This window comes from Oncorhynchus gorbuscha, unplaced genomic scaffold (assembly GCF_021184085.1).
Source record: "Oncorhynchus gorbuscha isolate QuinsamMale2020 ecotype Even-year unplaced genomic scaffold, OgorEven_v1.0 Un_scaffold_981, whole genome shotgun sequence".
NCBI classification, from domain to species: Eukaryota; Metazoa; Chordata; class Actinopteri; order Salmoniformes; family Salmonidae; genus Oncorhynchus; species Oncorhynchus gorbuscha.
This window is the reverse complement of record NW_025745904.1, coordinates 151,434-175,040: the sequence shown is the minus strand read 5'-3', so window position 1 is coordinate 175,040 and position 23,607 is coordinate 151,434. Positions and strand designations below refer to the sequence as shown.

At 41.3% G+C, this 23,607-nt stretch overlaps 1 protein-coding gene across 6 annotated transcripts; it reads left to right on the top strand.

The window, feature by feature from the left end:
• Positions 1-1,721: 1,721 nt before the first annotated feature.
• On the top strand, positions 1,722-22,844 carry LOC124020902 (PTB domain-containing engulfment adapter protein 1-like). Of its 6 annotated transcripts, none has more exons than XM_046336205.1 (13): positions 1,723-2,190; positions 7,874-7,957; positions 16,688-16,752; positions 16,849-16,920; positions 17,510-17,608; positions 17,756-17,893; positions 18,246-18,362; positions 18,527-18,613; positions 18,748-18,984; positions 19,196-19,358; positions 19,566-19,657; positions 21,674-21,771; positions 21,865-22,844. In XM_046336205.1, exons 2-12 carry the CDS (start codon positions 7,930-7,932, stop codon positions 21,743-21,745), a joined length of 1,170 nt encoding a protein of 389 aa, XP_046192161.1. In that variant the 5' UTR covers positions 1,723-2,190; positions 7,874-7,929; the 3' UTR covers positions 21,746-21,771; positions 21,865-22,844. The 6 variants fall into 6 exon arrangements, with proteins under 6 accessions (XP_046192163.1, XP_046192161.1, XP_046192160.1 ...); XM_046336204.1 differs by having other exon boundaries at positions 21,803-22,844; XM_046336206.1 differs by having other exon boundaries at positions 21,674-21,785; positions 21,879-22,844.
• Positions 22,845-23,607: the final 763 nt, after the last annotated feature.

Here is a 23,607-nt window from a genome sequence, read left to right as displayed (position 1 = left end):
GGACTAGTTAACTGTAAGTTTGCAAGATTGATCCCCCGAGCTGACAAGGTGAAAAGCTGACAAGGTGAAAATCTGTCATTCTGCCCCTGAACGAGGCAGTTAACCCACCGTTTCTAGGCCGTCATTGAATATAAGAATGTGTTCTTAACTGACTTACCTGGTTAAATAAAGATTAAATAAAGGTGTAAAAAAATATTTAAAAAATAAATACATTTGCAAATCGGTGCCCAAAAATAACGATTTCCGATTGTTATGAAAACTTGAAATCAACCCTAATTAATCGGCCATTCCGATTAATCGGTCGACCTCTAGCTTCTACCACCAGGCCATCAGACTGTTGAATAGATAATCCTAGCTGTCTGCCTGCACAGACCTGCACCGTAGAGACTATTTGCACTCTTACTACACATCCAACCCGTACACACACTTACACAGACACACTTACAGACTGCTGTTCTATTATATCATATTTATTCGACTGAGTGATTCATACTTTTCAACAACATCAACAGAGACATATTACTTAACCAGGACAACAGGTTTCTGGATCAGACTCCCTCCCATGTAGAGGTCGCTCCAGGACAACAGGTTTCTGGATCAGATTCCCTCCCATGTAGAAGGTGCTGCAGGACAACAGGTTTCTGGATCAGATTCCCTCCCATGTAGAAGGTGCTCCAGGACAACAGGTTTCTGGATCAGACTCCCTCCCATGTAGCTGCAGAAGGTGCTCCAGGACAACAGGTTTCTGGATCAGACTCCCTCCCATGTAGAAGGTGCTCCAGGACAACAGGTTTCCAGGACAACAGATCAGATTCCCTCCCATGTAGAAGGTGCTCCAGAACAACAGGTTTCTGGATCAGATTCCTTCCATGTAGAAGGTGCTGCAGAACAACAGGTTTCTGGATCAGTTTCCCTCCCATGTAGAAGGTGCTGCAGAACAACAGGTTTCTGGATCAGATTCCCTCCATGTAGAATGTGTGGCAGAATACACATAAAGAAGAAATTAAGATGGAGCCAGTCATTTCTCTCTCCACAGTGCAACCCTGTTAACTTGCATTGCTGCCTGATTGATCGAATGGACACACAAATAATTTCTCACTGCCTTAAAAACCATACGCTCCATTAAGAGTGTTAGAATGTATACAGCTATGAGAAATGTCTAATGTATACAGCTATGAGAAATGTCTAATGTATCTTCCATCACACACAAGCTAAATGATGGGTATGTCAGGAGAAGGGGATAGTGAGCCGTAGCCTGTTTTCGTCTTTTAAGCTTGTCATGCAAATAACTGTCAAGTCTCCTGTCAGAAGATGATGATATGAACACCAGCCCTGTTTTCACATTACTGAGACGTGTCCTAAGGGACATTGTGAATGTGTCATTAATACTGTATGGATAAGCACAGTTAAATGTTTCTGAGAGTTTTGTCTTTGAAATGGGCAACACACCATATTATAGATCCTGTTGGGGGGCCATGTGTTCCCTATAGCTGCTTTTCCCTTAACCTCAACCTCGTCCTCTTTCTCCCTTTTTCTTTCTTTCTTCCTCTCTTTTAAAGAAAAATCTTTCTCCCTCCCATCTTCAAGTTCTGTCCTATTTGGTTCTGTATGTTCATTGGTTGAATATCTTTAAGGGGAAAGAGGTAAGCCATTTACTGTTGTAGTATGGGCTGTCAGGTTGCTGTGGTGATGCACATTATATTCTAATGGAAGGAAAATGTTCCAGGAGCCAAATCTCAGCTGGGATTTGATGTGTGTTATTTTCCCTGGGAGAGAAATGGAGAAAATACCATTACTCCATCAGTATTGGTTATAGAAACAATGTCAGGGGGCTTTATACTCTCTATCCCATAGTGTACTACTGTATATACCAATATTGCATAACCTATTATGTTTGAATCTGTGGAGCAATATAGATGCAAATTATCAGAGCCTAGCTTGTCCAATATAAAAATGTTCTTCCAATTTGTAGTCATAATCTTCCAATATGTTATGCTATAAAGAGATGTCATATTATAATAACGTATGGTTACCATGAGAAGATCCTTCGTAATCATGATGGGGATGATAATCAATACTTCCTCTGTTTTTCTCTCAACAGGAGAGGGGGAACTGATGAGTCAGAGGGGAGGATAGATGAGTGACAGACACTACTAGTGGGTTCCAGACACACAAATCCAAACCAAGAAGGTACAGTCATCTTCCTCTCTTCACAACATGTTGTTCCCTGAACATTTCATAAAGGTACAGGACCTCTCCTGTTCTTCTACATGGAAACGTATTGCATGTGTAAAGGACAGGTAACACAATACTCTACTCAGCAAACTGGATGCAGTTTATCACAGTGTCATCCGTTTTGTTACTAAAATACCTTATACATACCCACCACTGCGACCTGTATGCTCTAGTCGGCTGGCCCTCGCTACATATTTGTCGCCAGACCCACTGGCTCAGGGTCATCTACAAGTCCATGCTAGGTAAAGCTCCGCCTTATCTCACTGGTCACGATGGCAAAACCCACCCGAAGCACGCGCTCCAGCAGGTGTATCTCACTGATCATTCTTTAGTCCTGTCATGTTCCCTGATTGGTCACACGCAGTATGTGCTACAGATGTGGGATCGTAATTTGATCACCCTTTTCAAGGAGAACTTTGCTCCAATGCATAACATTTAAAACTAAGTGTATTTGAGGTTTAAAAAGGCTTCTGAATTTTGTAATTTCCACTTTTCAATTTTAGACTTTAAATGTATCAACCCCTACAAAAATGTCCATGAATTATAATTCACATAATAATTCACATTTCCTCTTGTTGAAGGATTTTTTCCCCCCTGCTTTAGCAAACAGTCTCAAATTTAAGATCCGACATACAGGTCTTTATTTATTTGCAATCTGGTACAGTATGTGCAACATTAATACCAAGGCCAAGGAGCTGAGTAGGTCTTCTAGTAATGGTATAGCTGGGATATGTTCTCTCTTGGTTAGAAAAATAAGTCTTAACAGTGCCATCTTTGGCTTTGACAAATGTTTCTCAGAGAGTACTGAACTTGTAAAGTTCTCTCTTTTCTTTCTCTCCTCTTTCTTTCTCTTTCTTATCCACTGGAAGTAAAAAGCAGGACCATAGTTTTAAACTTAGTTTAGTCTGTCCTTGCCCTCGAGGGCTTGTATTTTCTCAGCCTCTGAGAGAACCACTTCCCCTAGGAAATCAATGCTTGACAGTAAAATATGGTCACATTATGAATGTCTCGGTCTGGTATTCCGTGGGTAAAAGTCCTTATCATGCAAAAACAGCCATGAAGATTAGAGTGAAATTATTAAAAAGGGTTTAAGCCTTAAACGGTTCACTGGGAATCACTCAGTGAGATTTATAGACCTGCCTCATTATACTAGAGTGCTTTGTCTTGTCGTCTCTCACACAGACACACACACACACTTCTCTACAAAGCAACGAAACGACTAGCTCAAGAACTTTGAGAGCGGCAGACATCAGTCATGGCCTCAAATCAACTTCACATTGCTCAACTTCACATAGCATAAAGGCACACGCCACCCCAAAACAACAGAACTACACTTCCCCCTCAAACCCATGACAACCATTGCCACATAACCTATCAGAAAGGAGAAGAGAAAAAAAACGGCCCATAGTGTTTGAAACACCCTCCTCGCCGCCTCGCACCCGGCACTTGAAACTGCCAATCAGATTAGGAATTTCCCGCATGACTAAAGTAAGGTTGTGTCCCATAGGGCTCTGGTCAATAGTAGTGCACTATATAAGGAATAGGATGCCGTTTGAGACTCAGTCCAAGTAATTAGTATGAATGCTATTCTAATCTGGCTAATAAATGAGCACAGTAAAATAGGTTAGTTAAAAGGGGCAGTCTGCAGTTTCAAGCCCTATCCCTCAGCCTTTTTACCGAAACAGTGGTGTTGTAACAATTGTTCCAACTGCAGATTGCCCCTTTAAGGGGGTTCTGAGTACCTCTCTGGGAGTAGCTATGAATCTAATAGCCTTCATTAGTTGGAATGGGTCCCTGATGGACACACACTGTGGGGCTGTTGTTGTCTTCCCAGGGTAGGTCCCCCGGGACCACCCATTCGAATTTGCACAGGAAGTGTCTGGATCATCATTTGAGTAGGTCCCACATTCGTTTCCAGAGTGTCTAAATTTGAGTACACAGTAGAGGCTAAATCTAACTTCCGTCTAAACTGAATTTTCACTTAGTCAGGCATTGATGTCAATGGGAGACTAAATATACATTTGACCCCAGTGGAATTTAGAATACTTGCATATGTGAGAACATTTTCTTGATGACTAACAATTGGGTGAAAAGTATTTTCAACCGATGTCTTTGAATTCTCTTCAATTATGTCAATTGATTCAGTCAATGGGTTTTCTAACTATGCATGTCATAGCACGTTTTACACTTCCTGGGTTTGTAGGATTGTCTTTTGACATTTCTTGCAGTCATCTGTGCCGTGTACGGCCAATTCTTTTTAACTGTAATGGTTGCTATGTGACAGCCATAAGCAGTGACGGCCTCAATCACCCTGGCCCTGTTTTATTCTGAGTGAGGACTGACTAAACTCAGCTCCCACCAAAACACGTTCCCCCAAATGTAAATGACCTGTTCAGCGTGGAGATTTGATCCATGGATCCCTATAATGGAAGAGGATTTAATAAGAGGTTAATAAGGTTCCTGAAGGAAGGAAGACCATTTAATAAGAAGGAAGGAAGACCATTTAATAAGAGGTTAATAAGGTTCCTGAAGGAAGACCATTTAATAAGAGGTTAATAAGGTTCCTGAAGGAAGACCATTTAATAAGAGGTTAATAAGGTTCCTGAAGGAAGGAAGACCATTTAATAAGAGGTTAATAAGGTTCCTGAAGGAAGGAAGACCATTTAATAAGAGGTTAATAAGGTTCCTGAAGGAAGGAAGACCATTTAATAAGGTTCCTGAAGGAAGGAAGACCATTTAATAAGGTTCCTGAAGGAAGGAAGACCATTTAATAAGGTTCCTGAAGGAAGGAAGACCATTTAATAAGGTTCCTGAAGGAAGGAAGACCATTTAATAAGGTTCCTGGGAAGACCATTTAATAAGGTTCCTGAAGGAAGGAAGACCATTTAATAAGGTTCCTGAAGGAAGGAAGACCATTTAATAAGGTTCCTGAAGGAAGGAAGACCATTTAATAAGGTTCCTGAAGGAAGGAAGAATTTAATAAGGTTCCTGACCATTTAATAAGGTTCCTGAAGGAAGGAAGACCATTTAATAAGGTTCCTGAAGGAAGGAAGACCATTTAATAAGGTTCCTGAAGGAAGGAAGACCATTTAATAAGGTTCCTGAAGGAAGGAAGACCATTTAATAAGGTTCCTGAAGGAAGGAAGACCATTTAATAAGAGGTTAATAAGGTGCCTGAAGGAAGGAAGACCATTTAATAAGAGGTTAATAAGGTGCCTGAAGGAAGGAAGTCACTTTCTTTTTTTTCTCGTAACTTTAAAATGGCTTTCTGTCTAGTATTTTCAATTTAGATTTATCTGGTGTTACCATGCATCCATGGAAATCTAATTACACTTCCGTTATAGTCCATGTGCCACATTTAAAGTATTAAAGCATGTAAATTGAAAGTCGTTCACTCTCTAAGGCTTTGAGAGGATGGATAATACTACTTTGAGATGGAAGTGCATGATGGAAGTCCATTTTAATGGATCTTTTATGGGTTTATATGGTGTTGGATTGTCAGTGTATGACTGACATGTTATTGAATTGATGACAATGATTTCTGAGGTTGCCTCTTTGTATGCGTGTAATGATGGTTCATTAATTTCTTCCCAATACCCTCAATCTGCAATAAGTGTATTTTTTTAAAACTTCTGTACATGTTTTTCATGACAAGAATATCTATAATATGACATGTCTTGGCTACAGCCAGTGTATTCATTTTTTACATGAGGTGTAGTCTCACCAAGAACAATGAACTGTGATGATGATGTCACCCATTGAATGAAATGACAACTGACCCTTGACCCAATGACATTCTTTTTGAAAATCAATATTTTGGCTCCTTTGTGTCTGTCGTTAGACCATGCATTGATTCTAGCCTGTGGAGCTTATGTACATTTTGAGTCCGACTGTGTTGCCCTTAATTAATTCTTCATCTCAGACCCTGTTAGATTATGTCCCAACAAGACCAAAACAAAGCTGCTTATACAAAGCTAATATAACACATATATTAGACGTAGTTAAACCTGTCGCTCTGTGCCATGACATTTTTTAAAAAGTGTAATTTAAATAAAAGAATGAGGTCATTTCAGAGGTTGGCGACAGTTTTCGTTTTTAGGGAGGAAAGATTTTTCTCTGTGTCTAAGAAGATGGAGGAGGAACCGTATCAACTATGAAAGTCTCCACTGCATACAGATGTAGGCTGTTAATTTGATCACCCTGTTGCAGAACAACTTTCCTGCATTGTAGGATATTTTCAACTTGCAGTGTATTTGAGGTTAAAAAAGGCTTCTGGAGATTGTAATTTCCACTTGGACATTTCAGACATGATTTGTCCCTTACACAAAATGTATCAACCCCTAGAAAAAGGTGCATTAATTATAACTGACATTTCATGTTTCTGCAGCATTATTTTCCAGCTGTAGCAAATTGGCTCAAATAAAGAGCCTACATTTGTACCTACATCTACAGCTGTCAGAAGTCTCCGTCCTACGATCTTAGTAAAAAGGTGAGGAACGTGGCAGTACGTTGAACTTGAGCTACTTACAGCATGTCAGCCTTTTTGCTCCATCAGGCTCAGAAACTGTAGTTGGTGAGGAATATAGGAAGACATTCCAGTTACACACGAGTTTATGGCTGATATAGGGATTTTCCACCTACAAGTTCTACTGAACATGATAGTGGCCTTAGTTATACCTTTGGTAACGTTGATGGTAACGTCCATGGTGAGAGACCGTTCAGCTGAGTCACCACCAAGCCTCACTAGTTTACATCTCATGCACTTGTCATATAGGGAAGTGAAATCATGAAAAATGACAAACCTCTGACCTAATCGTTTGAACTGAAATGAACTGGTCTGGCGATATGGAATATGCTACATTCACAAGCAGACTGTTCACTAGTGTTACTCAAGGCAACATGTTTATTTTTGCAATTGTGTTAACAAAGGGATATTGTTGCTTTTCTGTGGGATGACTGGGTTTAAGGCATGACTGTTTTAAGTCGAGCGCTGGCTAAAGCTTAGCATGGCTTGAATGATTGGATCGGGGATAATCGTATAGAGGTATACATTCTAAAGGCTGAACATTGTTTTTGGTAGAAGCAGAAATGTATTGAAAGAAATGTATTGTGTGTGTGTGTGTGTGTGTGGGGGGTTTACCATTAGGTGCATCCATGTGAATGAAGGTCACAATAGTCCTGTCCTCTGTCTCCAACCCATATTTCCTTTACCTACCAACACCAGACCAAACCTCAATCTAGCTCCGGTCTCCAGTCATTTAGCTTCACATTGATCTCTCACTGCACCAGTTAGCCAAGACAAGCCAATACAGATGGATGTCTCTCTCTGAGTGTGTCTCAAATAGCTCCCTATTCCCGATGTGGTTTTGACCTGCTTTTGACCATGTGCCTTAATAACCTTTTTGGGATAGGGGGCAGCATTTTCACTTTTGGATGAGCGTGGATAGCGTGCACAGAGTGAACTGCCTTCTACTCTGTCCCAGATGCTAATATATGCATATTGGGGGGGGCTCTGGTCAACAGTAGTGCACTGAATAGGGTGCCATTTGGGACGCTGCTCTCTCCTTCCCCAGCCATCCCCTAACCCACAGCCCCTCAATGTCCTTGACCTTGACTTGGTGGTGTTTTCTCACCCCAGGCTCCTGATCCACTGCAGAGCCCAGGTCTCAGTACCACCATAGAAGCTATTGCAGTATGAACCGAGCTTTCAACAGGAGAAAAGGTAACAGCTCACTGTATTCATTGAGTGCATTTGAAATAACACCATGTTTCTTATACACAAACAGCACAGTCTTTTGAAAGCATGTTGACCTCAAGTACTTACCCACTAGGCAAGACCTGGTTGAATCGACGTTGTTTCCATGTCATTTTTAACCAAATTTAATGTGATGACGTTGAATCAAAGTGGAAAACTGGATAAAAATAAATCAATGTAAGGGATTTTTTTTTTAACCTAAATATAATCAGATTTTTGGGGGTTTGATTTCATGTTAGTTGACAACTGAACCAAATGTAAATCAAACTTTGACATTGAAATGAGGTCTGTGTCCAGTGGGTAGAGACATTTCATGTTGTAGTTCTTTATGGAATATATGTGTTACTTACAGAACATAATGTAAAGGCAATTTGTACCTACTCAGGTCAATTTAATTCCTGATGAACAAATGTCTCAATTCTCCCAATCTCTTCATTAGTGTCTCTTTCTGTCGCTCTAGTCGTGTCTACACTTTACACTTACATACGACTTCTGCTATCATAATACGAAGACGGATCTAGACACACAAAAGTGGCTTTGTCGTCAGATTGTGTTCAGATCTGTCTGAACACTTCAGGAGGTGGTCGGATGCATTGTGTGCAGATTTCTCCTCAGTCTGGATGCAATCAGGCTACAGAAACGCATGGCGTGGGTGACGTCATCAGCACTCCTCCCACAAGTCTCCAGAAAACTATTTTGGGACTGAGAGGCACCGTTTCATTAGAACGTTGGCAGAAATATGTTCCTAGCATATAGGGAACCTGTTTGCTGGCCTCATGGTATCCATCTAGCTAATATTTAGAAAAATATCTGGCTAGAGTTATGCTAACTCGTTTGCAGTCCCTTTAGCGTTCCTTATTAGCTTGCTACAGTAGTTAGCTACTGCCATCAGCTGTTGTGGCATTATCATATTTAGCCTATTCCGCCGTTTGTAGAATGCATACTTGATTTTGAATATTGTGCGGGAATGGACACAATGTGGACACATTTTAAATGTAGACCGACGCATGACGTGTTTAGAATGACATAATCAGAACTCCATTATCAGAATACAAAAGCTGCGTGAACTGTCAAGTCTAGACACAATCTCTCGTTCTCGCTTGCACTCTCTAAGCTGCAAAAACTCTAGACATAGCTGGTTACATCTGTCAGTGGGCTGATACAGGTGTCTCTGACCTGATGTTTTACTAGACTAGTGACTTTCCTCCTTTCCTAATATGCGTGCATATACACCACCTCTGGCCTCTGATGCTCCACCGACTTTACCACCAACGTCTGCCCAGAGTTTCTCACTTAGCAGTCGCAGCAGTAGCTGTGTTTGGTGGTCTGAATATTTCATTAGGATGCTGTGAGGCACATTCTATTCTGTTGTCAACCCCACTCTACAAATGTCCACTCACTTTCCTGCTACTACTTTTAAACATCCATAATAGTGTGTGTGTGTGTGTACTGGATCTTAAAGCAGCCTCTACTGATGACAGTATTTCCAGGATTAGTTAGTAGACACATTGTTACTCTCCCACAGTCCCATTTCATGTACACACTTTTATTTATTTAAATGTTATTGTTAATTTTGTCATTTGTGATGGCTCCTATCTCAGAGACATATTTACATGGAGACCATCTGATGCAGAGAGTGTCTCCAAATGGGCCCCTATGGGCCCTGGTCAAAGAGAGCGCACTGTATAGGGCCATACGGTCGCATTTGAGACACTGTCTTTATAGCCTTTCCTGTTGGTCGTAAACTGTAGAGACACATTGGCACCGAATGTGATTAATCAAAGTGAATTAAAAATATATAGTATTTTCATGAATTATTCATTAGGTGTGGCTGTTCAATCCATACCTTGCAGTTAGTGTATATTATCACAGTCAAAGTGAGAAAGAGTTGGATTAAAATGAGACTGTGTGCTTTCTACCAGAAAAAACCCCAATGCATTTTCTTTATCTGAACCACAAACCTCACTCTCTTGTGTCCCTGTTATATTAATTTACATTAATATTACAGATCCAACTTACAGTACAATCAGTGCCAATGTGTCTACAGTAGGCAGAACGAGGACATTCCCAACTGACTGAATGTGTTTCTCTTACACTAATACTACCTGATCTCTATATGGAGGTTACACTAATACTACCTGATGTATCCCTCTATATGGAGGTTACACTAATACTACCTGATGTATCCCTCTGTATGGAGGTTACACTAATACTACCTGACCTCTATATGGAGGTTACACTAATACTACCTGATGTATCCCTATATGGAGGTTACACTAATACTACCTGACCTCTGTATGGAGGTTACACTAATACTACCTGACCTCTGTATGGAGGTTACACTAATACTACCTGATATGGAGGTTACACTAATACCCTGATCTCTGTATGGAGGTTACACTAATACTACCTGATGTATCCCTCTACCTATGGAGGTTACACTAATACTACCTGATCTCATATATGGAGGTTACACTAATACTACCTGATCTCTATATGGAGGTTACACTAATACTACCTGATCCTCTATATGGAGGTTACACTAATACTACCTGATCTCATATGGAGGTTACACTAATACTACCTCTCTATATGGAGGTTACACTAATACTACCTGATCCTCTATATGGAGGTTACACTAATACTACCTGATACCTGATGTATCCTCTATATGGAGGTTACACTAATACTACCTGATCTCTATATGGAGGTTACACTAATACTACCTGATGTATGGAGGTTACCTCCTGATATGGAGGTTACACTAATACTACCTGATCTCTGTATCACTAATACTCTGATATGGAGGTTACACTAATACTACCTGATCTCTATATGGAGGTTACACTAATACTACCTGATGTATCCCTCTGTATGGAGGTTACACTAATACTACCTGATGTATCCCTCTGTATGGAGGTTACACTAATACTACCTGATCTCTATATGGAGGTTACCTAATATTACTGATCTCTGTGGAGGTTACACTAATACTACCTGATGTATCTCTATATGGAGGTTACACTAATACTACCTGATCCCTCTGTATACTACCTGATCTCTGATGGAGGTTACACTAATACTACCTGATCTCTATATGGAGGTTACACTAATACTACCTGATCTCTGTATGGAGGTTACACTAATATTACCTGATCTCTATATGGAGGTTACACTAATACTACCTGATCTCTATATGGAGGTTACACTAATACTACCTGATCTCATATGGAGGTTACACTAATACTACCTGATCTCTGTATGGAGGTTACACTAATACTACCTGATGTATCCCTCTGTATGGAGGTTACACTAATACTACCTGATCTCTATATGGAGGTTACACTAATACTACCTGATCTCACTAATACTATGATGGGAGGTTACACTAATACTACCTGATGTATCTCTGTATGGAGGTTACACTAATACTACCTGATCTCATATGGAGGTTACACTAATACTACCTGATGTATCCCTCTGTATGGAGGTTACACTAATACTACCTGATGTATCCCTCTGTATGGAGGTTACACTAATACTACCTGATGTATCCCTCTGTATGGAGGTTACACTAATACTACCTGATGTATCCCTCTGTATGGAGGTTACACTAATACTACCTGATGTATCCCTCTGTATGGAGGTTACACTAATACTACCTGACCTCTGTATGGAGGTTACACTAATACTACCTGATGTATCCCTCTGTATGGAGGTTACACTAATACTACCTGACCTCTGTATGGAGGTTACACTAATACTACCTGACCTCTGTATGGAGGTTACACTAATACTACCTGATGTATCCCTCTGTATGGAGGTTACACTAATACTACCTGATGTATCCCTCTGTATGGAGGTTACACTAATACTACCTGATGTATCCCTCTGTATGGAGGTTACACTAATACTACCTGATCTCTATATGGAGGTTACACTAATACTACCTGACCTCTGTATGGAGGTTACACTAATACTACCTGACCTCTGTATGGAGGTTACACTAATACTACCTGATGTATCCCTCTGTATGGAGGTTACACTAATACTACCTGATGTATCCCTCTGTATGGAGGTTACACTAATACTACCTGATGTATCCCTCTGTATGGAGGTTACACTAATACTACCTGATGTATCCCTCTGTATGGAGGTTACACTAATACTACCTGATCTCTATATGGAGGTTACACTAATACTACCTGACCTCTGTATGGAGGTTACACTAATACTACCTGATGTATCCTCTGTATGGAGGTTACACTAATACTACCTGATCTCTATATGGAGGTTACACTAATACTACCTGATGTATCCCTCTATATGGAGGTTACACTAATACTACCTGATCTCTATATGGAGGTTACACTAATACTACCTGATCTCTATATGGAGGTTACACTAATACTACCTGATGTATCCTAATACTACCTGATCTGTATGGAGGTTACACTAATACTACCTGATCTCTGTATGGAGGTTACACTAATACTACTGATATGGAGGTTACACTAATACTACCTGATCTCTATATGGAGGTTACACTAATACTACCTGATCCCTCTGTATGGAGGTTACACTAATACTACCTGATCCTCTGTATGGAGGTTACACTAATACTACCTGATCTCTGTATGGAGGTTACACTAATACTACCTGATCTATCCTAATACTCTGATATGGAGGTTACACTAATACTACCTGATGTATATGGAGGTTACCCTCTGTATGGAGGTTACACTAATACTACCTGATCCTCTGTATGGAGGTTACACTAATACTACCTGATCTCTGTATGGAGGTTACACTAATATTACCTGATGTATCACTCTGTATGGAGGTTACACTAATACTACCTGATCTCATATGGAGGTTACACTAATATTACCTGATGTATCACTCTATATGGAGGTTACACTAATACTACCTGATGTATCACTCTATATGGAGGTTACCCTAATACTACCTGGTGTATCCCTCTGTATGGAGGTTACACTAATACTACCTGATGTATCCCTCTGTATGGAGGTTACACTAATACTACCTGATGTATCCTCTGTATGGAGGTTACACTAATACTACCTGATGTATCCCTCTGTATGGAGGTTACACTAATACTACCTGATGTATCCCTCTGTATGGAGGTTACACTAATACTACCTGACCTCTATATGGAGGTATCCCTGACTCTGTATGGAGGTTACACTAATACTACCTGATGTATCCCTCTGTATGGAGGTTACACTAATACTACCTGATGTATCCCTCTGTATGGAGGTTACACTAATACTACCTGATGTATCCTCTGTATGGAGGTTACACTAATACTACCTGATCCCTCTATATGGAGGTTACACTAATACTACCTACCTATCCTCTGTATGGAGGTTACACTAATACTACCTGATGTATCCCTCTGTATGGAGGTTACACTAATACTACCTGATGTATCCCTCTGTATGGAGGTTACACTAATACTACCTGATGTATCCCTCTGTATGGAGGTTACACTAATACTACCTGATGTATCCCTCTGTATGGAGGTTACACTAATACTACCTGACCTCTGTATGGAGGTTACACTAATACTACCTGATGTATCCCTCTGTATGGAGGTTACACTAATACTACCTGATGTATCCCTCTGTATGGAGGTTACACTAATACTACCTGACCTCTGTATGGAGGTTACACTAATACTACCTGATGTATCCCTCTGTATGGAGGTTACACTAATACTACCTGACCTCTGTATGGAGGTTACACTAATACTACCTGATGTATCCCTCTGTATGGAGGTTACACTAATACTACCTGATGTATCCCTCTGTATGGAGGTTACACTAATACTACCTGATGTATCCCTCTGTATGGAGGTTACACTAATACTACCTGATGTATCACTCTATATGGAGGTTACACTAATACTACCTGATCTGGAGGTTACACTAATACTACCTGATCTCTATATGGAGGTTACACTAATACTACCTGATGTATCCCTCTATATGGAGGTTACACTAATACTACCTGATCTCTATATGGAGGTTACACTAATACTACCTGATGTATCCCTCTGTATGGAGGTTACACTAATACTACCTGATGTATCCCTCTGTATGGAGGTTACACTAATACTACCTGATGTATCCCTCTGTATGGAGGTTACTAATACTACCTGATGTATCCTCTGTATGGAGGTTACACTAATACTACCTGATGTATCCCTCTGTATGGAGGTTACACTAATACTACCTGATGTATCCCTCTGTATGGAGGTTACACTAATACTACCTGATGTATCCCTCTGTATGGAGGTTACACTAATACTACCTGATGTATCCTCTGTATGGAGGTTACACTAATACTACCTGATGTATCCCTCTGTATGGAGGTTACACTAATACTACCTGATGTATCCCTCTGTATGGAGGTTACACTAATACTACCTGACCTCTGTATGGAGGTTACACTAATACTACCTGACCTCTGTATGGAGGTTACACTAATACTACCTGACCTCTGTATGGAGGTTACACTAATACTACCTGATGTATCCCTCTGTATGGAGGTTACACTAATACTACCTGATGTATCCCTCTGTATGGAGGTTACACTAATACTACCTGATGTATCCCTCTGTATGGAGGTTACACTAATACTACCTGATCTCTATATGGAGGTTACACTAATACTACCTGATGTATCCCTCTGTATGGAGGTTACACTAATACTACCTGATGTATCCCTCTATATGGAGGTTACACTAATACTACCTGATCTCTATATGGAGGTTACACTAATACTACCTGATGTATCCCTCTGAGGTTACACTAATACTACCTGACCTCTATATGGAGGTTACACTAATACTACCTGATGTATCCTCTGTATGGAGGTTACACTAATACTACCTGACCTCTGTATGGAGGTTACACTAATACTACCTGATGTATCCCTCTGTATGGAGGTTACACTAATACTACCTGATGTATCCCTCTGTATGGAGGTTACACTAATACTACCTGACCTCTGTATGGAGGTTACACTAATACTACCTGATGTATCCCTCTGTATGGAGGTTACACTAATACTACCTGATCTGTATGGAGGTTACCTAATACTCTGACCTCTGTATGGAGGTTACACTAATACTACCTGACCTCTATATGGAGGTTACACTAATACTACCTGACCTCTATATGGAGGTTACACTAATACTACCTGATGTATCCCTCTGTATGGAGGTTACACTAATACTACCTGATGTATCCTCTGTATGGAGGTTACACTAATACTACCTGATGTATCCCTCTGTATGGAGGTTACACTAATACTACCTGATGTATCCCTCTGTATGGAGGTTACACTAATACTACCTGACCTCTGTATGGAGGTTACACTAATACTACCTGACCTCTGTATGGAGGTTACACTAATACTACCTGATGTATCCCTCTGTATGGAGGTTACACTAATACTACCTGATGTATCCCTCTGTATGGAGGTTACACTAATACTACCTGATGTATCCCTCTGATGGAGGTTACACTAATACTACCTGATGTATGGAGGTTACACTAATACTACCTGATGTATCCCTCTGTATGGAGGTTACACTAATACTACCTGATGTATCCCTCTGTATGGAGGTTACACTAATACTACCTGATGTATCCCTCTGTATGGAGGTTACACTAATACTACCTGATGTATCCTCTATATGGAGGTTACACTAATACTACCTGATGTATCCCTCTGTATGGAGGTTACACTAATACTACCTGATGTATAATACCCTCTGTATGGAGGTTACACTAATACTACCTGATGTATCCCTCTGTATGGAGGTTACACTAATACTACCTGATGTATCCCTCTGTATGGAGGTTACACTAATACTACCTGATGTATCCCTCTGTATGGAGGTTACACTAATACTACCTGATGTATCCCTCTGTATGGAGGTTACACTAATACTACCTGATGTATCCCTCTGTATGGAGGTTACACTAATACTACCTGATGTATCCCTCTGTATGGAGGTTACACTAATACTACCTGATGTATCCCTCTGTATGGAGGTTACACTAATACTACCTGATCTCTGTATGGAGGTTACACTAATACTACCTGATCTATCCCTCTGTATGGACGTAAAATCTGTATTCTCTTTGACCTTTCTGTAATGCCCATGGTTCTGTATGGAATGTGGAAGGAAGGTTTGAGCACATGGGGAGCAGTAGCCTTTGATGTTGGAACTCAACTCAGCGGGGCCACTGGTCTAATGCCAATGCTAAAAATGTCTGTGGTTATGCCCACCTGTTATGTGAAGGTTAACATAGACACAGGCCTCCGTTGATGGCATGTAGGTAACTCCTGATACAAGACACTAGTTCCTCTTCTTGTTGTTGCATTAATGAAGATGAACACAATCACAGCAAATGCATCATTGGTTTGTCTGTTACCTTTAAAAAATATTATTTAGTTTGTTGTGCCATCACTTTCTATCTCATTATTTAGCTTCTAGATACTGCAGACACTTTCTGGGGAAGATGAACCCGGTTCAGTTCTAATCCTGTATCTGTTTTAAGGCTTGGATGGCAAAGAATTGTGTATATATGTTTTAAATCTTAAATTGTGTATCAAATTTCAATACATGTATGTACGGTTTGTTTGTTTCGTTTGTTTCAGATAAATCTGGAGGGATGACATCCCCAGAGGCTTTGGCCAAGAATCACATGGTGTATAATGTCAAGGTAGGATCTTCTAATTAAATTTCCAGGTGTTGAGCTTCGAGGTGAATAGCACCATCTACTGGACAGAAAATTATGTGCCGTTTTATCGCGTTGCAGTTCCTTGGCGTAACAGAGGTTGACCAGCCAAAAGGTACAGATGTCATAAGGATAGCAGTGAGAAAGCTGAAGGTATGCTCTTAAGAATTTCACCCAGTACTCAAACCATTTTGATTTTATAGGAGCTTAGATTTGTCAATGTCATAACGTACCATCCAAGCCACTACCTGTTCACCTCGCTATCATCTAGAAGGCGAGGTCAGTACAGGCGCATCAAAGCGAGCACCGAGACATTAAAAAACAGCTTCTACTGTATCTCAAGGCCATCAGACTGTTATATAGCCATCACTAGCACAGAGGCTGCTGCCTACATCCAGACTTCATTGGCCACTTTAATAAATGGAACACTAGTCACTAATAATGTCACTTTAATTTAATAATGTTTACATATCTTGCATTACTCATCCTATATGTATGTACGGCATTCTATACTATTCTACTGTATCTTAGCCGATGCAGCTCTGACATTGCTCAACCATATATTTACATATTCTTAATTCCATTCCTTTACTTTGATTTGTGTGTATTGGGTATAGGTTGTGAAATTGTTAGATATTACTGCACTGTCGGAACTAGAAGCGCTACACCCGCAATAACATCTGCTAAACACGTGTATGTGACCAATACAATGTGATTTTGATTTGACGTTTCAATCCTGCAGTTCCAAAGGCATATCAAGAAATCAGAGGGTCACAAAACACCGAAGGTGGAGCTGCAGGTGTCCATCTACGGAGTGAAATTATTAGACCCCAAGACCAGAGTAAGTCCACTGTGAGGGGCCTCATAATAGGCCAGATTCATTGGGTCTTTTGTGAAGAATAAACTCACCAAGCAGTCAGCCTCTCTGTCTTAATATTTTGTTTATGAGTAGAATTAGATGAAGCTCATTTATCTTCATTCATTATAGGATGTACAGCACAACTGTCAGCTTCATAGGATATCCTTCTGCGCGGACGACAAAACCGACAAGAGGATATTCACCTTCATCTGCACAGAGCCAGAGACCAAAAAACACATCTGTTATGTGTTCGACAGTGAAAAATGTGTAAGGAAAAAAAGTATTAAAAAAAAAAAAGTAGTGTTTGTTTTTCATGAGTTTTTATATGGATTCTTTAGAGGTTATAATAACCTTCTATGAATCTTAGATGTCAATTTATCAGAAGTTAGTCCATAGTATGAGGTCACGGTGGAATGGTAGCATTATTGAATTCATCCTAGCTAGTTGTTTCAGGTTTAAAGAGGTGTTAGGGGTTTTCTTTTTAAGCTAGTAGTTCTGAAAATAGCGGTCAAGAGCAAAATAGGCCCCTGAAAATCGTGTACTACATCATACATGTGCAACACATCAAAGGGTACTTTCACTAGATGTTTGAGGATACCCATGATGCACTGGATTGCAGGCAGAGGAGATCACCGTCAGCATTGGTCGAGCATTTGACCTGGCGTACAGGAAGTTTCTGGAGTCTGGCGGGAAAGACGTGGAGATGAGGAAACAGATCGGCAGTCTGCAGAAAAGAGTAAGTCTGCGTTCCTTCTACAGTGGACTAATGTTGATCACAACTCTCTGGTGCACTATTTAATCATGGGGAATGTAGTGCCACATCCAAACATAACTAGAGCATGAAAAAGGTCTAACAAAATGGGACCTCTTAGATTATGATCTTGTGTTTGTTGACTTTAGATTCTGGAACTGGAAACTGAAAATTCCAAGTTGAAAGAGCGACTTCAAGATCTAGAGGATCACATGGCAGATTGTCAAGGCTCACCGGTAAATGAGCTACTAATCTAACAGTTTCTGTCTCACACTAATCTCTAGAAATGTCTGCCGTAACAAAACCTTACCTTCCTGACATCAGTGATAACAAATCGCTACCCTTCTTTCTCTGGCTGATTTCTCCTCAGCTTCTACACTTGAACTCTTCTAACGAGGCTGACATGCTGCCGAGTCCCTCGTCTATGTTCTGGGGTGACAGTGTCAGCCTGAACGCCCTTTCCTTTCTAGAGATGTCCTCTGTGGCTCTAACCCCAGCCAGCTCTCCAGACTCCAGTATCTCCGCTGGTCTACTAACGTCTCCACCCAGTAAACCTACCCAGCCCAGGCTACCGCAGCATTATGGAGGTTGCTTACCTCGACCGCGAGTAAATAGCTACTTCTCTCTCGCTTTTCCTTACTACACTGCTAGAAGAAATTGAGCTATAGAGAAGCAAAGGGGTTCTATGGTTCACCTCATATAGAGGTTATATACAATCACAGAAACACCCTTATTTTAGTGTGTGTGTAGTTTTGACTTTAGCCGTTTAGTACGACATCCAGCTGCCATTCAAACGCTTTGTATTTGGTCCCCCCCAGGCATGGAGCACCATATCCAGGCGTCCCCCGACGGACGTTTTCGACATGGTTCCATTCTCAGGGTCTCCTATGGCAAGGAAACCTGCCCTCAATGGGTCTTCTCCTCCTCCTCCCTCCTTTTCCCCTCCTCCACCTCCTCCACATGTTTTCCTGAGAGAGAGAGGTGACTACTCTGCTGCACTATGCTCCTTTTTACATTATGTCATAATTAAATGAATTGATAAACTGTTGTATTAGTATTTATGCAATTGCATACAAGATGTTCAATGAACAATTGCACACATACAGTATGCTGATTCAACTCCTGTCTTCCCTCTCTGCTGTGTATTTTCCCTCGTTCTCTCATCCTTCCATCTCTCCCCTCCAACAGGAATGGATATTTTGGGGGCGGAGCCTTTTGACCCGTTCCTCTGCAACACGTCCTTTCCTCCTGACGTCCAATCTAAACTGGATGAAATGCAGGTGTGTACATTCATCTGTAGGAACAGCAGTGTTTCTAGAGCGAGTATTTGTAATGCTCATATTTACGTTAATAAGGGGCATATAACCTATGTCAAAGTACACAGGCATTATGTGCTCAGTCATTGGTGTAAGTAATAGCATTGCCTCTAAACAAATATAGCAAAGCTCTACCATTATGCTGATTAGCTGTTTATCAAAGGTAAAATACTGTATACTGTATGCTTTGGCTGCGTTCCAATCGACATGGATTCTGCCTTTAGAATGGGACCCAGCCTTTCCAGAGTTAATACAGGACCTGTTTTATAAGAGTTGAATGTTCATCTTGTCATTATTGTAATGCCGTATACTGTTTACATGGTCTGAGTAAATATTTTACATTAAGTATAAACTCAGAAAAAATGGCCCTTTTTCAAGACCTTGTCTTTCAAAGATCATTTGTTAAAAACCAAATAACTTCACAGATCTTCATTGTAAAGGGTTTAAACACTGTTTCCCATGCTTGTTCAATGAACCATAAACAATTCATGAACGTGCATCTGTAGAATGGTCGTTAAGACACTAACAGCTTACAGATGGTAGGCAATTAAGGTCACAGTTATGAAAACCTAGGACCACTAAAGGGTCTCTGCTCATCTGCGTGAACATGCCTTAGGTATGCTGCAAGGAGGCATGAGGACTGCAGATGTGGCCAGGGCAATAAATTGCAATGTCATTACTGTGAGACGCCTAAGACAGAGCAACAGGGAGACATGACGGACAGCTGATGGTCCTCTCATTGGCAGACCACATCTAACAACACCTGCACAGGATCGGTACATCCGAACATCACACCTGCGGGACAGGTACAGGATGGCAACAACAACAACTGCCCGAGTTACACCAGAAACGCACAATCCATCCATCAGTGCTCAGACTGTCCTCAATAGGCTGAGAGAGACTGGACTGAGGGCTTGTAGGCCTGTTGTAAGGCAGGTCCTCACCAGACATCACTGGCAACAACGTCGCCTATGGGCACAAACCCACCATCGCTGGACCAGACAGGACATGCAAAAAGTGCTCTTCACTGTTGCGTTTATCGTCAAAGGAATGAACATTACACCGAGGCGGTATCGATTTGGAGGTGGAGGGTCTGTCATGGTCTGGGGCGGTGTGTCACAGCATCATCGGACTGAGCTTGTTGTCATTGCAGGCAATCTTAACGCTGTGCGTTACAGAGAAGACATCCTCCTCCCAAATATGGTACTCCTGCACCAAATCTGGTGCAGTCCATTAGGAGGAGATGCACTACAGTACTTAATGCAGCTGGTGGCCACCAGATACTGACTGACTTGAGTTTGACCCCCTTTGTTCAGGGACACATTATTCCATGTCTGTTAGTCACATGTCTGTGGAACTTGTTCAGTTTTTCTCAGTTGTTGAGTCTTGTTATGGTCATACAAATATTTACATTGCTGAAAATAAACCCAGTTGACCGTGAGGGCGTTTATTTTTTTGCTGAATCTAACAAGATTATGACCTACAGTTCATCTAACTATATATACTCTAACTGTAGATTGTAAACTACAGTATATAATCATATTCTCTCTCTTCACTGTGCAGCGTTAGCGACGGTTAGTTTACTCTCACCTATGTGTAGGCTTCACAATGCCCATCACATATTATTTTCCCCATGAAACACGCATTCACATTTTCACTGATGTCTGCCTCTATTTATCTCATGAAAATCAATTATGTACATAGAGGCCAACTGTCAAAGTACATTATGATTGTAGCATACAATGTTTGCTCCCAGTCCTGCTAATTTCCTATCAATTAGCCATCATTTTGCTTTTGTCATAACATAGATTAAGTGTAGACCTGAATTAAAAAGCAAGGTTTCTTGAGAATCTCAATTGAGAATGTGTCTAGGATACTGGCCTGTAATTACAGCATTACTCATTGTTGTATAGGACACACTGCTCTAGACTTCTGTAGTCTCTGGTTGGATCGCTGACCTGTGTGTCTCTCTCTCTGAAGGAGGGGTTCAATATGGGACTAACCCTGGAGGGCACCATCTTCTCTCTGGACCCAGTGGACAGTCGCTGCTGACCGCACCGCTACCCTAACACGGACAGTTGATGCTGACCACATCCCTAACACGGACAGTTGATGCTGACCACATCCCTAACACGGACAGTTGATGCTGACCACAACCCTAACATGGACAGTTGATGCTGACCACATCCCTAACACGGACAGTTGATGCTGACCACATCCCTAACACGGACAGTTGATGCTGACCACATCCCTAACACGGACAGTTGATGCTGACCACATCCCTAACACGGACAGTTGATGCTGACCACATCCCTAACACGGACAGTTGATGCTGACCACATCCCTAACACGGACAGTTGATGCTGACCACATCCCTAACACGGACAGTTGATGCTGACCACATCCCTAACACGGACAGTTGATGCTGACCACATCCCTAACACGGACAGTTGATGCTGACCACATCCCTAACACGGACAGTTGATGCTGACCACATCCCTAACACGGACAGTTGATGACCTTTTTGATGATGCTTTCCTTTTTGTAGTAATAATTTAATTGGTAAAGAAGTATTTGTATAAAATCAACATTTCTGGGACTACAGTGAGGGAAAAAAGTATTTGATCCCCTGCTGATTTTTGTACATTTGCCCCCTGACAAAGAAATGATCAGTCTATCATTTTAATGGTAGGTTTATTTGAACAGTGAGAGACAGAATAACAACAAAAAGTCCAGAAAAACACGTCAAAAATGTTAAAAATGGATTTGCATTTTAATGAGGGAAATAAGTATTTGACCCCCTCTCAATCAAAGATTTCTGGCTCCCAGGTGTCTTTTATACAGGCAACGAGCTGAGATAAGGAGCACACTCTTAAAGGGGATGCTCCTAATCTCAGTTTGTTACCTGTATAAAAGACACCTGTCCACAGAAGCAATCAATCAGATTCCAAACTCTCCACCGTGGCCAAGACCAAAGAGCTCTCCAAGGATGTCAAGGACAAGATTGTAAAGTACACAAGGATGGAATGGGCTACAAGACCATCGCCAAGCAGCTTGGTGAGAAGGTGACAACAGTTGGTGCGATTATTCGCAAATGGAAGAAACACAAAAGAACTGTCAATCTCCCTCGGCCTGGGGCTCCATGCAAGATCTCACCTCGTGGAGTTGCAATGATCATGAGAACAGTGAGGAATCGGCCCAGAACTACATGGGAGGATCTTGTCTGATCTCAAGGCAGCTGGGACCATAGTCACCAAGAAAACAATTGGAAACACACTACGTCATGAAGGACTGAAATCCTGCAGTGCCTGCAAGGTCCCCCTGCACAAGAAAGCACATATACAGGCCCATCTGAAGTTTTCCAATGAACAGCTGAATGATTCAGAGGACAACTGGGTGAAAGTGTTGTGGTCAGATGAGACCAAAATGGAGCTCTTTGGCATCAACTCAACTCACCGTGGTTGGAGGAGGAGGAATGCTGCCTATGACCCCAAGAACCCCACCCCCACCGTCAAACATGGAGGTGGAAACATTATGCTTTGGGGGTGTTTTTCTGCTAAGGGGACAGGACAACTTCACCGCATCAAAGGGACGATGGACGGGGCCATGTACCGTCAAATCTTGGGTGAGAACCTCCTTCACTCAGCCAGGGCATTGAAAATGGGTCGTGGATACGTATTCCAGCATGACAATGACCCAAAACACACAGCCAAGACAACAAAGGAGTGGCTCAAGAAGAAGCACATTAAGGCCTAGTGGCCTAGCCAGTCTCAGACCTTAATCCTATAGAACCTCTGTGGAGGGAGCTGAAGGTTTGAGTTGCCAAACGTCAGCCTCAACGACTTGGAGGAGTTTTGCAAAGAGGAGTGGGACAAAATCCCTCCTGAGATGTGTGCAAACCTGGTGGCCAACTA

Excerpts from the sequence above, each read along its gene's own strand:
- LOC124020902 (XM_046336205.1), top strand. The coding sequence starts at position 7,930 with ATGAACCGAGCTTTCAACAGGAGAAAAG. Across the intron at positions 19,359-19,565 it reads TGTTTTCCTGAGAGAGAGAG|GAATGGATATTTTGGGGGCG; the intron begins GTGACTACTCTG and ends CCCCTCCAACAG. Across the intron at positions 19,658-21,673 it reads CTAAACTGGATGAAATGCAG|GAGGGGTTCAATATGGGACT; the intron begins GTGTGTACATTC and ends CTCTCTCTGAAG.